Source organism: Bradysia coprophila, unplaced genomic scaffold (genome assembly GCF_014529535.1).
Source record: "Bradysia coprophila strain Holo2 unplaced genomic scaffold, BU_Bcop_v1 contig_200, whole genome shotgun sequence".
NCBI lineage: Eukaryota > Metazoa > Arthropoda > Insecta > Diptera > Sciaridae > Bradysia > Bradysia coprophila.
The window spans coordinates 47293-61890 of NW_023503464.1; the positions used below are offsets into that span (position 1 = coordinate 47293).

General features: G+C 39.0%; 4 protein-coding genes across 4 annotated transcripts; 1 reads left to right on the forward strand and 3 right to left on the reverse strand.

Annotated features, from left to right (window-relative positions):
* Positions 1–68: 68 nt before the first annotated feature.
* LOC119075400 (histone H2A-like) lies at positions 69–577 on the forward strand. The gene has a single exon (XM_037181844.1). It carries the CDS (start codon positions 135–137, stop codon positions 525–527), a length of 393 nt encoding a protein of 130 aa, XP_037037739.1. The 5' UTR covers positions 69–134; the 3' UTR covers positions 528–577.
* Positions 578–3129: 2552 nt separating this feature from the next.
* Positions 3130–4836, reverse strand: LOC119075393 (probable cysteine--tRNA ligase, mitochondrial). Its single transcript, XM_037181834.1, has one exon. The coding sequence runs from the start codon at positions 4731–4733 to the stop codon at positions 3156–3158; it is 1578 nt and encodes a 525-aa protein (XP_037037729.1). The 5' UTR covers positions 4734–4836; the 3' UTR covers positions 3130–3155.
* A 1123-nt stretch (positions 4837–5959) lies between these two features.
* On the reverse strand, positions 5960–8321 carry LOC119075396 (acetylcholine receptor subunit alpha-type acr-16-like). The gene is made up of 4 exons (XM_037181837.1): positions 8019–8321; positions 7194–7475; positions 6604–6916; positions 5960–6418 (listed from the first exon to the last, which is right to left on the reverse strand). Exons 2-4 carry the CDS (start codon positions 7473–7475, stop codon positions 6054–6056), a joined length of 960 nt encoding a protein of 319 aa, XP_037037732.1. The 5' UTR covers positions 8019–8321; the 3' UTR covers positions 5960–6053.
* A 3982-nt stretch (positions 8322–12303) lies between these two features.
* On the reverse strand, positions 12304–14226 carry LOC119075386 (neuronal acetylcholine receptor subunit beta-3-like). Its single transcript, XM_037181826.1, has 3 exons — positions 14080–14226; positions 12778–13171; positions 12304–12707 (listed from the first exon to the last, which is right to left on the reverse strand). The coding sequence occupies exons 1-3, from the start codon at positions 14224–14226 to the stop codon at positions 12304–12306; spliced, it is 945 nt and encodes a 314-aa protein (XP_037037721.1).
* Between the last annotated feature and the right edge of the window lie 372 nt (positions 14227–14598).

Genomic DNA, 14598 nt, shown 5'->3' on the forward strand with positions numbered 1-14598 from the left:
CAACAAGATGGCTCCGCCCATTCACCCATATCGTTGAACAAACGTGCATATAAAGGCAGTAGACGCGTTGTTCATGAATTCATTTACTCGTTCTGTTTCGTGCTGTTCATATCGAATTAAAATAAATTTTTAAAATGTCTGGCCGTGGTAAAGGTGGAAAAGTTAAGGGAAAGGCAAAGTCTCGTTCGAACCGTGCCGGATTACAGTTTCCAGTCGGTCGTATTCACCGATTGTTGCGTAAAGGCAACTATGCCGAACGTGTCGGTGCTGGTGCTCCAGTTTATTTGGCAGCTGTGATGGAATATTTGGCTGCTGAAGTATTGGAATTGGCTGGTAACGCAGCCCGTGACAACAAGAAATCGAGAATAATTCCACGTCATTTACAGTTGGCCATCCGCAACGACGAAGAATTGAACAAGTTGTTGTCGGGCGTAACCATTGCCCAAGGTGGTGTTCTGCCCAACATTCAGGCAGTTTTGTTGCCGAAAAAGACTGAAAAGAAGTCTGCTTCTTCGCAAGAATTTTAGTGACACGAAACGTGTAACGCTTTCTAAAAACCAGTCCTTTTAAGGACTACCGAATCATTTTTGAAAACGATTTTTTTTCATTTCATAATAATACACAGCAAGGTCTCTATTTTCAATCATGGGAGATGAATGTACCTGGAAAATAAGGTCATTTTTCGTAAATAAAGGTGCTAAGATTTTGTCATATTGCTGATGAAATACGGTTAAAATTTGATATCAGGCTGGCAATTCATATAAATTACCGTTTTCAGACGGTAAGCATTTGTGGCCATATAATCATCAAATCTCGTACCATCCGTACTGAAGTAGTTTTTTACCTCTATATTACCAGCATATGTTTTCAATACAAACCTCCTTGCTAATTTTTGGCGCAATATATCATAAACAAACCGGCTTTTTTGTTTTTGCTCGCAGCTGTTCTGTTCATCGAGTTCATCGGAAAAATTGAATGTCAAAATGCTTCTATGCCGACTCTAATCGAAAGCCGAATCAAAGGAAAGATACATTTTTGCGCAATTATTTTCTTGGTCCACAAGGTTTTTCGTAGATCGTCTTGGAAAGTTCGATCAGAAAAAACGGAATGTCTGGGCCTCAATTCTCATACGTTCGTAACGTTAAGAATTCGTAACTTTACAGTTCTTATGGGATTTTATCACGGCAGAGTAAAATAAACCGCGGTTCATTTTCGAAACGTCAAATAAGGGACCTAATACATGGAATGAAAATGAACTCAAATGAACATTGACATAAATATCAAGGGCTACTAGATTATTCAGGTCCCTAGTCAAACAAGCGCTCCTGCCTGGCAACTTTACTCTGTCGTGGATTTTATACACGCAACTGTCAAATTGTCTACTTCTACTTACGGTTCCAGAATAATGTCGACCAGTTACAGTTCTTAACTCATTAGGCGATGTTTATGAACCGTTCAGACAACTTAAGAGACAGAGAGGTATATGAATATTTCGCTGGAATTGGATGCTATATTTGTACCTTCGCTCATATCACTAATTTCAGCTAAGTATCCATGCCTCTTAAACAACAAATTATTGTTTTTTAGGATCGAAGGTAGAGATGTGCGGGCCGACCTATTTTCAAAACCCGACCCAGCCCGGCCCAGACTAATTTTTAATGCCCGAGCCCGACCCGACCCGAGAATTTTGTAGTGAAACCCGGCCCGGCCCGACTCGGCCCGTATATTTTTTATTGAGCGAAAAAACCTAAAATTGGCGCGCCTAACAAGTGGAAATCGTTCGGTTAGCTATCGTTATAATAATGTAGTCTCACAAATCTATCGAACACTTGAAAAGAAGCTTACTCTAGGACTGTACTACAAATTTGATTTAAATTTTTCTTCAAGTTTTCACATTTTTTTAAAAGACGAACAAAGTCGGGCCGGCCCGAATCTTTGTTTTTGAAACCCGAACCTGCTTGAGCCCGACTAATTTTTGAAACCCGGACCCAAGCCCGGTCGGGCCGGGCTGGGCCGGGTCGGGTAGGTGAATTTCGGGCGGCCCGCACATCTCTAATCGAAGGATCATATTCAGTATGAGCTTGAGGTCTAAATCCAAATTTTGTAATTGTGATGCTGATTGCACGGGTTTTTGCTACGAACTAAGCACTACATATACTGCGTCTATGACGGCAAAGTTTGTGGCTTTTTCTGCCTCCAGGTGAGCCCACATTCGTTTCTTCTGCAACTTCTTTTCACATGATAAACTGCGAAACATCTAGGGATGGTCGATTCTGCCGAACTCGATCCACAAACAATTCTAGTTGGTCCATATAGACAACGAAAAATCACTTTTCAAATTATGGTCTGGAACATCTTTCGACCTAAAGTTGCTAGGAATCTCGCGCCGCGTCATTCCCAATAATTATCATTTTGACACATTTTGTATAAGGAAGATGTCACTTTGTGGATTATTGTGAATGACGCGGCGCGAGATTCCTTAACACCCGTATGTTTAGGTGGCAAAAAATGAAAATTTTTCGAGTGGTTGAGCGTCACTGGACGAAAAAATTGTGAAGTTTTTTTTTGGTCAAGATGGAAATGGTCCAATTCCATTGCTACTCGAAAATGTTCAGTCTTTGATTTTTTGCCACCTAAAGTTGTCCCAGTCCATAGACTGAAAAATGACTGTTCGGGGTCTGTAGACTATTATAATTTAACACTAAAAGTTACCAGCCCAGTCACTTAAATATTTGTATCAGAGACGAACGAGGAAGAACGCTCGACTTTTTCCTTTAGGCCCGGTTAAAGCGGTTTACTATCGCCATGTTTACATGCAATGTAAGGGGCTTTAACCTGGCCTTAAATGCCTTAAATATTTAGTTATTGTTTCGTTCATTGCCATCATCTCTGATCATCATCTCTATATACCTTCATCGTTGCAGCGAGTGAGTAATTTGTACCTCTGTAACAGTTTGTAGCTAACTCACACCCACTCCGGGTGAATAATTACTTACTCTTCACTTAGAGAAATGTCAGAAAATTGGCTTGGGTCACCCCAAATTCGTCTGAGATCACAATCATGAGTCTTCTGCTTGAGTTGAAGTACCAGAAGAGTTCTGTCGATTTCATTCAATAGTTGCTCGCATGTTCTCTAACGTAAAAATCAAAAAAATTTATTTGCTCATCATAAAATGCCACGACGACAATTTGCCGTGATCCTTCAGCGCAATTCCGTTCAACTTGAAACATTCTCTAATATCGTCACAATCCTTTAACAATTGTTTGTCCTTAGATTCGAGAGCACGATTCCGAATTCTATTCCTTACATCCACGACACCATCTACAATGCGCTCAGTGCTTACTGTACTATTATCACTCACTGCGACCGAATCGTTGAAATTCAAACCGAAAATTTCCAGTTTCGAATCAACGAAATTTCTCACAGCCAGCAGATCGGCAATATTTGACGATACACTCGGTTGAGTGTTGGCTGTAGTATCGTGCCGATGCATAGACTTGTTAATCGTCTTTATCAATAACATAAGCTGGTCAATGCAACGACTGGTGGTGAAATCGTCTCTCAGAAAACCGTCGATGCGAATCGACGCTTCAGACATTTGTTCGTGCAGTTCGTTGCCATCATCCGAAAACGTCTTTTGTCCCTTCACACATGCATCAATGTCACTGCGAAATTCGGTGATTCTTTTGCAGGTCATTTTCGCAGCGTCCATATGCGATTCACTGTAGTCCATTTGATTCCTGTAATGGCTGAGCAGACACAACATTCGAAATTCATTGGCCGTGTGTTTGGTCAGAAAGTCCGAAATTGTGATGGCATTGTTCAGCGACTTGGACATCTTCACCGATTCGCCGACCAAATGCAACTGTCCGGTATGTATCCAGTAATTCACCCATTGACCGATACCGTGGTGACTGCAACATTGAGCCTCTTCGTTCTCGTGATGCGGAAATCGGAGATCTATTCCGCCGCTGTGAAAGTCCAGATTTTCACCGAATATCAAACTGGCTAGTACTGAACACTCGACATGCCAACCAGGTCTGCCATTGCCCCAGGGTGCATTCCACGACGGTTCATTCGGTTTAGCAGCCTTCCAAACGGCAAAATCGAATTGCGATCGCTTGAACTCGTGTTTCGACTGCTCGTTGAGAGATTGAAATTTGCCATACGTCGGACATTTGCACACATCAAAGTACACGGAACCATCGGTGTGTCGGTAAGCAATTTGTTTGTCCAGCAACGTTTGAGTGAATCGAATGATTTCCGGCATATGATCGGTCACACGTAGTGAAACGTTTGGCGTCTCGACGCCCAATCGCTTCATGTCCATCCAGAATTCATCTTCGTAGCGCTTCGTCAATGACATCCAATCCTCATTCGTTTGCTTACTGCGGGCGATTATTTTATCGTCAACGTCGGTGATGTTCATGGCTGTAATGACATTGATTTGAAAATGTTTCTGTAATATGCGCTGAATGATGTCCTGCTTTACGAAACAGCTTCCGTGGCCGATGTGAGTGCTGTCGTATACCGTTGGACCGCACATGTACCAGCTGGCAGTGTCCTTTCGCTTGAGTATCAATGGCACTTCAGTTCTCGTAATTGGATTGAATATTTTGATGTTTGTGTCGTAGCCAGCTGACGGCTGAATCCAGTGCTTTGAGTGGAAACTTTTCAATGTTGAATATGTGCGACACCCAATCGAATTTATGGAAAACGACAACAATTTCATTGTTTACTTCTATTTTGTGCCCGTTCTGGTTCGAGATGCAACACCAAATATTATCTAAGACCGGGCGATTTGTTTTGACATTATTCTTATGACATTTCGCTGCAAAGCCGTATAAGTTGACAGCAGTGAAACAGTCTGTCTGTCAGTAGACTGTTGCGAAGCCGCGAAAAATTTGAAAATTTATATTCTCATTTCCACAAGTGATGCAAGTTACTGTGCCTGCACGTTACTACGTATGCAAGAATATTCGCTGGTTCACTGGATCATGAGCCATCAGAGTGTGCGTAAAACGTGCTACTCGGCCGTAGAATGGAATTGACATGTAACTGTAGAAAAGTTTGATTTTAATCAACACACTTCAAGCAAAAGTGACAGCTGTCAAAAAGAGTACTATTTTGTATGTAAAAATTGTTCCACTTTTTTTACAGTGCCAAAATATGTTTGATACACTGTCCAGTTTCAGTACTATATTTAAAGTGTCACTCATGCTTTAAGTGCGTTTTTTTAACAAATTGTTTCAGCTTTTGGAGTTTTATTGACATAATATGTAGATTTATTTATCATCCACTCCTCATGGTCCACCATCTTCCCAGCTCAAACGCTTTAGGATTTTGAAGGACTTCTTTTTGGGTTCCGTTCTGAACTGTTGGTATTATAGAGAAGGTAGTATAATAGTTCTCAATATTCTAGCACCACACTTGGACTACAATCTTACCAGTTCTAGAATTCATGGAATTTAAAGGATTTCTGAGGTTCTTTTGTGTGGGTTTGCGCATTTGTAGAAAACAAGGGTTTTTTTTAGATATTTTTTCCTCCCTTCTGGTATTTCGAGATTATTGAGATGACAATTCCAAAATTCCAGCGTTCCCATGGTCTACCATCTCCCCATTTCTAGAATTCCAAGGGACGTAAATGATTTGCGAGTTTTTGTAGATCCCATAAATATTAGTGGAAGATTTGTGAGACCTTCAGACTTTATGTGACTTCTGTGCTGTTTTAAATGAGGATTTTATTAAAACTTTAGGACTTCCGTGAGATATTTTTTGTTGCACATGAGGACTATGTTGAGAAGTGTCGCCTTTTTCATATGGGCCTTTTTCCAGCTACATTAAGGATTATATCAACGAAAAGTTGGACAAAAAAATGTATTTCGTTTATTAAAAAAACTCGAAATTATGCTTCCATAGGGTAAAACAATGAGTCGTCGGACACATATTGCTCTTTCATTCATAAAAAACGATTATGAATAAAGAACTGTAGGTGTCCGTAGACTCATTGTTGTCCTAGGATTGGTACGTCAAATCATCAATTCAAATCATCTCAAAATGCATTAGCAAGAAAAACAGTCACAGAGACACATGTGAAGAGTAGCGAGCATATCAAACACAATCTATCGACTACAGCTGCAATAAATATCCACTGTTGCTTCCATGCTACATCCAACGGAACTGTACACATTGCATTGGTGTCGCTAATCTTCCTTTTGCTGATGGGTGGTATTTGGCCCATTTGTTCGATAAATGACGGTTTTTTCATGCAGAGTAACTGAGGCAGCCAGTACATAAACAGTTTCTTTGAGCGTCCTTGTATGTGCTTAGGATGTACCGCATTCATATTGAGATTCACGACTATTGTAGAAACAACGCTCAGCGCAATCGAAAACATGATGCAATTGAAGTAAGTTCCTGCATTAAAGGAAAATATTATTTCTCCGATTTGACAATTTAGGGTGGGCACACCAATCTCCTGACATGAACCATTAGTCGGACTCGGACGCTTTTTGTTCCTTCATTCATAAGAAAGTTTATGAACAAAATGACCGGACACTGGTGACGCCGCCCTATGGTCTACATCTAAAAAATAACGATACCCAAAAGCGGTACAGCATCCGAACTGGCTGGCATTGACTCGCTGATCATATTGAGAAATACAATGAGGGAAAAGAGTATGCTGGCACCAAGCGGCAATTTTTCACCCGATTCCGGTGGTAAGGTGAAGCCCAAAACCGAAAGAAATCCAATCAGACCACACGGAACGAGCAAATTGAAAAAGTAGTAAACCGTTCGCCGTTTCAAATGAATTGTGTAATTGACGACGACATACAGTTCAGTCGGTTGATGATGGTCGAACTGTAATCCCGTTTCAGCCGTTACCCCCAACACTTGCCATTCTCCATTGCTGGTCTAAAATAAGTGTGCAGTGAAAGGTCGAATTTCTTGCAAGTCAAAGAGAGGTGGTATGGCGGTGCTGCCATCGTTTATCATATCTGACAGTGCCCATATGTAACTTTTTGGGTACCGATTAGCATCAGCGCCAACACGATCACCTCTACGCAAATACACTGAACATCAAAATTAAAATCGGATTGACTACCACACAGTGACTATCACACTGCTCTTGTCTTATAATTTCTGACTCCGTTGGTGTGACAACTAGCAAAACGAAACTCGTAATACTTACCAACCCATTCATGTAAGATGGAACATTCTCCGATAGTTCCAAACGCAGTTCCGTTGAGGAGAAGCTCCAGCTACCAAATATCAGCAAGCATTTCTGTTCGTCGAACGGAAACCACGTCACATCGATCTTGCATGTTGATTTGATCAGCATCGGTAGTCCATCTGAGATTTTTCCGTCGTTGGTTAGAATATTTCTGGTATAGCCCTTAATGTCCATGTCGTACTCGGCTAGATTGTAGAGTTGAATGTCGGGTGCCCAAATTTCGGTACGAGTAATTGACATCTGAAAGCCAATTGTTCTTTACATTACGAGAGAGAGTGGAAACACCAACAACATTATCATCAATCCAGAGGAAGGTCAAGTCTTTGTATGATGTTGTAACAGGGCCGGACTGTCTATCGGGCAATCTTTGAAGTGGCAGCCAAAATATTTTTGACGGCACGAGCTGTATGTCCACTATCTATGGCCAGTCCGGGCCTGTGTTGTAAGATCAATACTTGCACCAAATACTTATCATTTTTCTCTTGAGTGTCACGAACTTATACGTATGAATGCTTACAGAAAGAAATTTAAGGAAAAATAGCATTCTACAGTCCCGGACAGGCTGTCGAAGGCCTGATTCGACGAAAAAGATGAGGAGCGATAAAATGAATTTGTTTTGGCAGGGGTCATCCAATACACTTCATACACAAGAGTGAGAGAAAACCATAGAGGTAGACTAATAGAAAACAATGAACAAGTGAGACTGTGGCTAGGAATTGGCAACTACACTAGGACAGTACAAGTCTGAGTATACAACAAGCCTGAAGTATTCTGGTTATGTACTTGCGTAATGTTCCCATAATTTTCCGGATTCCATTTCAAAAATTCGTCTTTCCAGAATAAAAACCGCCACAAGTTCGTGGTGATGACCTGATGCTTTTCGTCCACTTGAAGAATTTGATGCAATGAAATGCTAAAATTAATCGTCAGCGGTGAATGAATGTCTTCGACGGGACGGCTTCTTTTGTCGTAGTCTTTTAAGAGGTCATTGAGAAGAAGAGTCTCGTAATTTGGCTTTCTGTTTTGTACATTTTGTAAGGACTCAAATATGAAACAGTTTATGAAAAGTGAAAGCGTGACCGCTTTCATTGTAGTAAATTGGCGAACTACTTAATGAAATTGAAAATGATGTGCGCTATGTTACTAATTAATCAGTCTAATTATATCCATCAATTAGGGTGCACTGTTCATTATTGTTAATCCACTTAATTATTAACCATATCAATTGTCACGAATGACACGGTAGAACCCTTCCGTGTCTTGCGTGTCAATTTTTTTTTTTTTTTTTCTGCGGGTTAAATTTTACCAGAGACAAATAGTTTTGGCGAAGAGAGTATGAATGGTGGTGCGAGTTGAGACTTGTAAAAAGGAAACTGGACAAATTTTGGCCTTGGGTAACATACCACTTCGGGTAAAACGATAAATTAGAATCGACTTCTATTCACAAAATATTAACAAACTGTGAAAAATTCACAGTTGTGCTCAAAATAGTTCACATCTGTACTCGAACTGTGTATCATTTGTTCACGGGTTTCTATGCACATTTTGAGTTGTGTACACAGAATGTGAACACTCTGTACGCCTGACTTTTTTCGTGTACAGAATGTGAACACTCTGTACACCTGAATTTCTTTTGAACACAGAATGTGAACACTCTGTGCTCTGGAATGTTAGTGGACAGAATCTTCATTTTTTGGCCAGGTGGACATCTGAACATAATTATTGCGTAACAAAAAAAAATCACTTACCGTGATGATTGTCGTCGCCGTGTTGATATCGCGAATTTTTTCGTATGTAAAATCTTTGGAGGTGGTGTGCAGGCGTCCCACTAAATTTTGCCTTGTCCGAAATTCGGACATTTCGGACAATTCATAAAAATTTCGGACATTTTCTGCAAAAATTTCGGACATTTTTTTTCTAATTTTCAGTAAAGTTACGCATTAGAAAAAGTCTGTAAGTCATTTAAGTCCATTCCACCAACAAATTCTAAGGTTTTATATGAGATGAGATTTTTTTAAAAGTATACTTTGACATGACCTGTAGCTGTACAGATCATAAACCTGAATAGAGGGCTTGAAACCTTCACGAAAAAATAGTGTTAAAGATGTAGGTTAACTAATGCATGTCGCGGAAGGATAATATCTGACATGTTTCTGAGGTAAGGGTTTGTAATAGATCCCATATAAATTTCGTCAAACAAACGAAAATCTAGATTTGGTATTTTAGTATAAAAATTCAGAAAACAGAAATCCAGATCTTCATTTGTCAAACGAAATTCTTGTGAATTCAATTACGAACCACAACTCCCGAATCAGAAACATGTCGTATTTCAACCTTGCGAGACTGTAAGTTTAAATAAAACCAGGTTGAATACGGGTCAGGCTTCTTTCCGTTCCTCAAATTTTGAACAAATGCTGAGAAATACATTTTCCTCGCATAGAAAATTTCCTCAAATATGTGGTTTTTAGTCAATACACTTCCTTCGTCGACCTACATCATTTGCATGTATTTCATCGAAGGATGGAAGAAATAATGATCACAAGCAAGGTTAAAATTTCGATGCGCCACAGGCGAATGTTGTAATTAGTTTCCATTAAACCTGTTGGAATTTTTGTCTACTTTTCCTACTATTACTTCAAAAATTCCCTTCTATTCGAAATTTTTTAATGTCGACTATACTGAAAAAATGCTTAAAAAAGATATTGGAGTCAGCCAAGATGTGACGCAGGAAACTCTTAACGTGGCTGTCTTTTAGAGCTACAGCTATTTTCTAACATATTCATTCGCTGCGCTCACTCGTTATATTATTATCTTAATATTGATTTATTGATTTTCACTCGAAGGAAGAATTGTAACATTATGCCCGAGTACCATAATCAGAAAAACAGGATTTTTTTTTTGAGGAAATGCTTTTTTGAATGAAAACCAGGTCTAGAAAATTAGCTGAATTAGCTGAGTTAGTTATCGTGTTCCATAGGAAAAGAAACAATGAGCATATCGGTTTTTCGAGAACTACTCCCAGACCATTGAGCTGATAACGCCCATTTGAAAACTTGACCTGAGGAATTCAGTTCTCCTTCGAACAAAACGTTTTTGAAAATCGATTTAGATTTACTCAAGTTAAAAAAATATTACACATTTAACGTTTCATATTTAACGTCATATTTCCACATAATTTTCAATTATAGTGATCGCGGTACCTATACACATTTCCCGGTATTTTCTGCCATAAAGACCCATATGACTTACAGTCAAGTGAATAAAAATTTAGGGACAAAGTATTGATAGACTGAAAGTTCAATTAAAAATTCTGTGAAGCGCGCCGCAGGCAATTTTTTTGAAAATGAGACTTTTATAAGTTTATATATTTAATTCTGGTCAGGTCTTGAAGAATATTTCGGACATTTCGGACAATTTCGGACAAATGTGTAAAATTTCGGACATTTCGGAAATTTCGGACATTTCGGACATTTCGGACAAGTGGGACGCCTGGGTGTGTCCCCACGTATCTAAAAAAATGACGATCTGCGTGACCTCCCGAAAATTTACAACCTTGGATTTAATGTGGTGTATCAAGGAATCTATCGTCTGGCATGATTCACATAATGTCAACTTGTCATAAGTCGCTAGTATAGTAAAGTAAAATTTAGAAGTTGATGAGTCTATGTCACATGCTTATAAGTCCAGAGATCTAATGCTAAACGATGTTTAAACATAAGTAAATTTTAGGAACTGACCTGGACTTACCTTAACCATCTCAAAAATCCAGAAAACAACCCAAAAAAATGGTTACAATCGCTCAGTTCTGGAGAAATAAAGTAGTGGAACTTACGGGTAAGAATTTTTTTTTTTCGTCCTTCTTAGTTATTTCACCTCAGGAATGCAATTAACGCAATACATCTTTGAAATCCATCGAAAATGATGTTTCTAATTCTACTTACAGCTAAAACTCATTTTTCGATGGTATTTCAGGGATTTATTACATAGGTTCTTGTAGAGGAGAGTGCTCCTCCCTCTTTTCTTTAAGTGTTTGTAGAAGAGAGTGATCCTTACTTTTAAAAAGTGCGTGTTGAAGATGGTGATTATGTCACAACACAATATGAAACATTACCGATTACATTTTAATGATTTAAGTCAATTCTAGCTTCATTAACTACATCATACGAAACTTTACAGTCTTTTCAAAAGGTCTTTTGAAATTTTTATTTTATTGGCAACAAACATCTACAGAACAAAAAACCATTGGGTTGGGCATTCTCCACTAGCCAGGGCCTATTTTAAGGAAATTAAATTTCCAAAAATTCTTAAATTTTTTCATCACTTTTCGTCATTTTATCTAAAAACACAACAGATTGCATCGTTAATGTTGTTTTTACTGCCCTTTTAGTTGTTTTTCATGTCTTTGAGCTTAACTGATTACTTCAGAATGAGATCTAACAGAAAACAAAATTTGAAAATTTTAAGAATTTTTGTGAAATTTTGGAAATTTTTGGAAATTAAATTCCCTAAAATAGGCCCTGCCACTGGCCCACATATAATTGTTATATCGAATTTATGACTATCGCTGGCAGAGTCATCGAGTCTCTTACTTCTTCTGTTAAAAGTATCGTAAAAACGTCATTTGTTGCGCTACTTGCATGTCGTCGCTAGTGTCAACAAACAGTTATTATATCTGAGCAAGCGATTAAGAGGCACCAGCACTTAGCTAAAGTTGTAGCCTACATTTGCGTGTTTCGTATTTCATTTTTGTTAAAAATGTACGACTGCAATTCCGACCACGAATCTGTAAACTTTAAATAAAAATTAGTTTTGGTTGTCGTCGTTTGATCAGCTCTGAGAAAAGTGAGCAGTTTAATGAAATTTTCATAAACTGCTCATTGTCTCAGAGCTGGTCAAATTTCTACAACCAAATCTATTTTCTGTTGAAAGCTAACACATTCGTGGTCGGAATTGCGGTAGTACATTTTTGAAAAAGGATTCTAGTGGAAAGATATCATCAAAATCAAACTAAAATCCAGTATTTAAAAATCGCCCTAATGTATGCTTTTCAGCAAAGCACCGATGCCTCTTAATATGCATAAACGAGAAAAATTGTGACTGAAAGGAACGTAACGATAAGAGAAAACACTAAACACATTCTATCCACTACGGCCGCAACGCAGCTCCACTGTTGAGCCACAATTTTATCTGCGTGCAATGAATACGTAACCACTGTCTCTACACCTCCGGATCGTTTAATTTGTATCGTAATCGTGTCTTCGACCATCTTCTTGTTCCACAACACTGGATCCTGTTCGGTAACGATATTTGAAGAGATATTCATACGAAGCATCCGAGGTAGCCAACGGAGAAATATTTTTTTCGTCAATCCGTCCACTCTCTTTGGATTTGCAGCTTTCAAATTAACGTTTATGACAATCGTTGAAACGACAGACAGCGCAATGGTGAACATGACACAGTTGAAGTAGGTGCCTGATGATGGGGTAAAACATTAATTTGGCTCAACGATTGGAATATATCAGGGATGATGATGATCGTATACCCAGAAGTGGCACAGTATCCGAATTTGCTGGCATCGACTCGCTGATCATATTCAGAAAAACAATGAGAGAAAAGAGTATGGTGGCGCCCAGTGGTAGTTTTTCTCCCGATTCTGGCGGTAAGGTGAAACCCAAGATAGCAAGGAATCCGATCAGGCCACATGGAACGAGCAAATTGAAAAAGTAGTAAAATGCGCGCCTCTTCAAATGAATTGTATAATTGATTCTAATGTATCCATCGTCCGGACAGCATGAATACATGGTAGAACTGCTATTGGAAGTTATTCCCAGCAAATTCCATTCTCCGTTATCCTCCTGAAAGTAGTCGGAGCTTATTTCGTATTTTGGAACTGTTCTGTGTTGGAGCTTTTTAACACCAGGCCCGGACTGGTTGTACTGTGAATTCGTCCGGTTCCCGAAGGGCATTTAAGATTTTTTTAATAAACATTTTTGATTTTTAGTCCTTTGGGATCGCTTATAAAATATGTCACGCTTGACAGCTTTCTGTATCTGTTTCTATCACATTCTAAACCATATCATGCAGCCCTTTCGCACGCGTGACATATTTTATGAATGGTTTCTTTTGAAGATGATCTTTATGTAGACCTTGAGAAAACTTTTCGAGCCAGTCCGGCACTGGTACACTCCTGAAGCTGGGGAAAAATTCTGAAGTGAACCACCAAGAATTTCTTCTGAATAGCCTTAAGATTAAGTGCGTGGAGATTCGATTCCGCAGACATTGAAAACCAAAAATTTTAACACAAAAATTGGGCAACCTACAGTCTGAATGCCATGTGCAGCTTTACTCAATTGAAGAAGCAAATACTTTGACGAGGAGGTCCAACTGCCGAATACTAAAAAACATTTCTGCTCATCGAACGGAAACCACGTCACATCCATTTTACACGTTGATTTCAACACCATTGGTATTACATCTGAAACTAATCCGGTGCTGTTGATGCGGTCTCTCTCACTACTCCCACTATCAAGTTCCTTGTCGAAGGACGCTGAATTGTAAAGTTGGATATCTGGAGTCCAAACTTGACCACGAAGTGTAGAAATCTAAGAGGGAAATATTACGAATTGACTATTTGCACCCGGTTGTGAATAGTCTACGAAACACTATTTACAGCCCGTACAAACTGGGCTTATATTTCGACAGAAAGAATTTGATCTTCCTTGTGCAACTGGCCTAACAATTGGGTGTAAGTAGTGTATTTTGGACTATTTGCACCCGGTTGCAAATAGCATCTACGCAAAAATTATTGAAACAATTTGCTGGCCCAGCAATTGTTTTCGCATACTTCCGTAATGTTTCCATAGATTTCCGGCTTCCACTGCAAGAATTCATCTTTCCAATGCAAGTAACGCAGAATGTTCGTTGTAATCACTTGATGTTTCTCGTCCACTTGTATAATTCTCAGCAGCTCAATGTCAAAATGGACCACCATTGGTTTATGATAATTTTTCACCGGCCTAGATCTTTTATCGTAATCCTTGAAGATCGTGTTGAGTAGTAACGTTTCATAATTTTTCACGTCAACTTCTTCGGATTGTAAAGATTTGAGAGCAACGATAAACAGTTGCAGGAAGATATTCAAATCCATGTTGTTTCAACGATATTCAAAATATTATTAATTTGGCTAGTCGGAGTAAACAAAACACTCTCGTAATTGGACTGGTGTTACGATAATTCAGTACATTAACAAACAACTGGGCAAAGTCGTTAATGCTAAATTTACATTGGCTCAACTAGAGATCAATGAAGAACTGCTAATAGTGTTGAAATATCAACCCGTGTGGTATAAAAAGAGGAAGAGGAG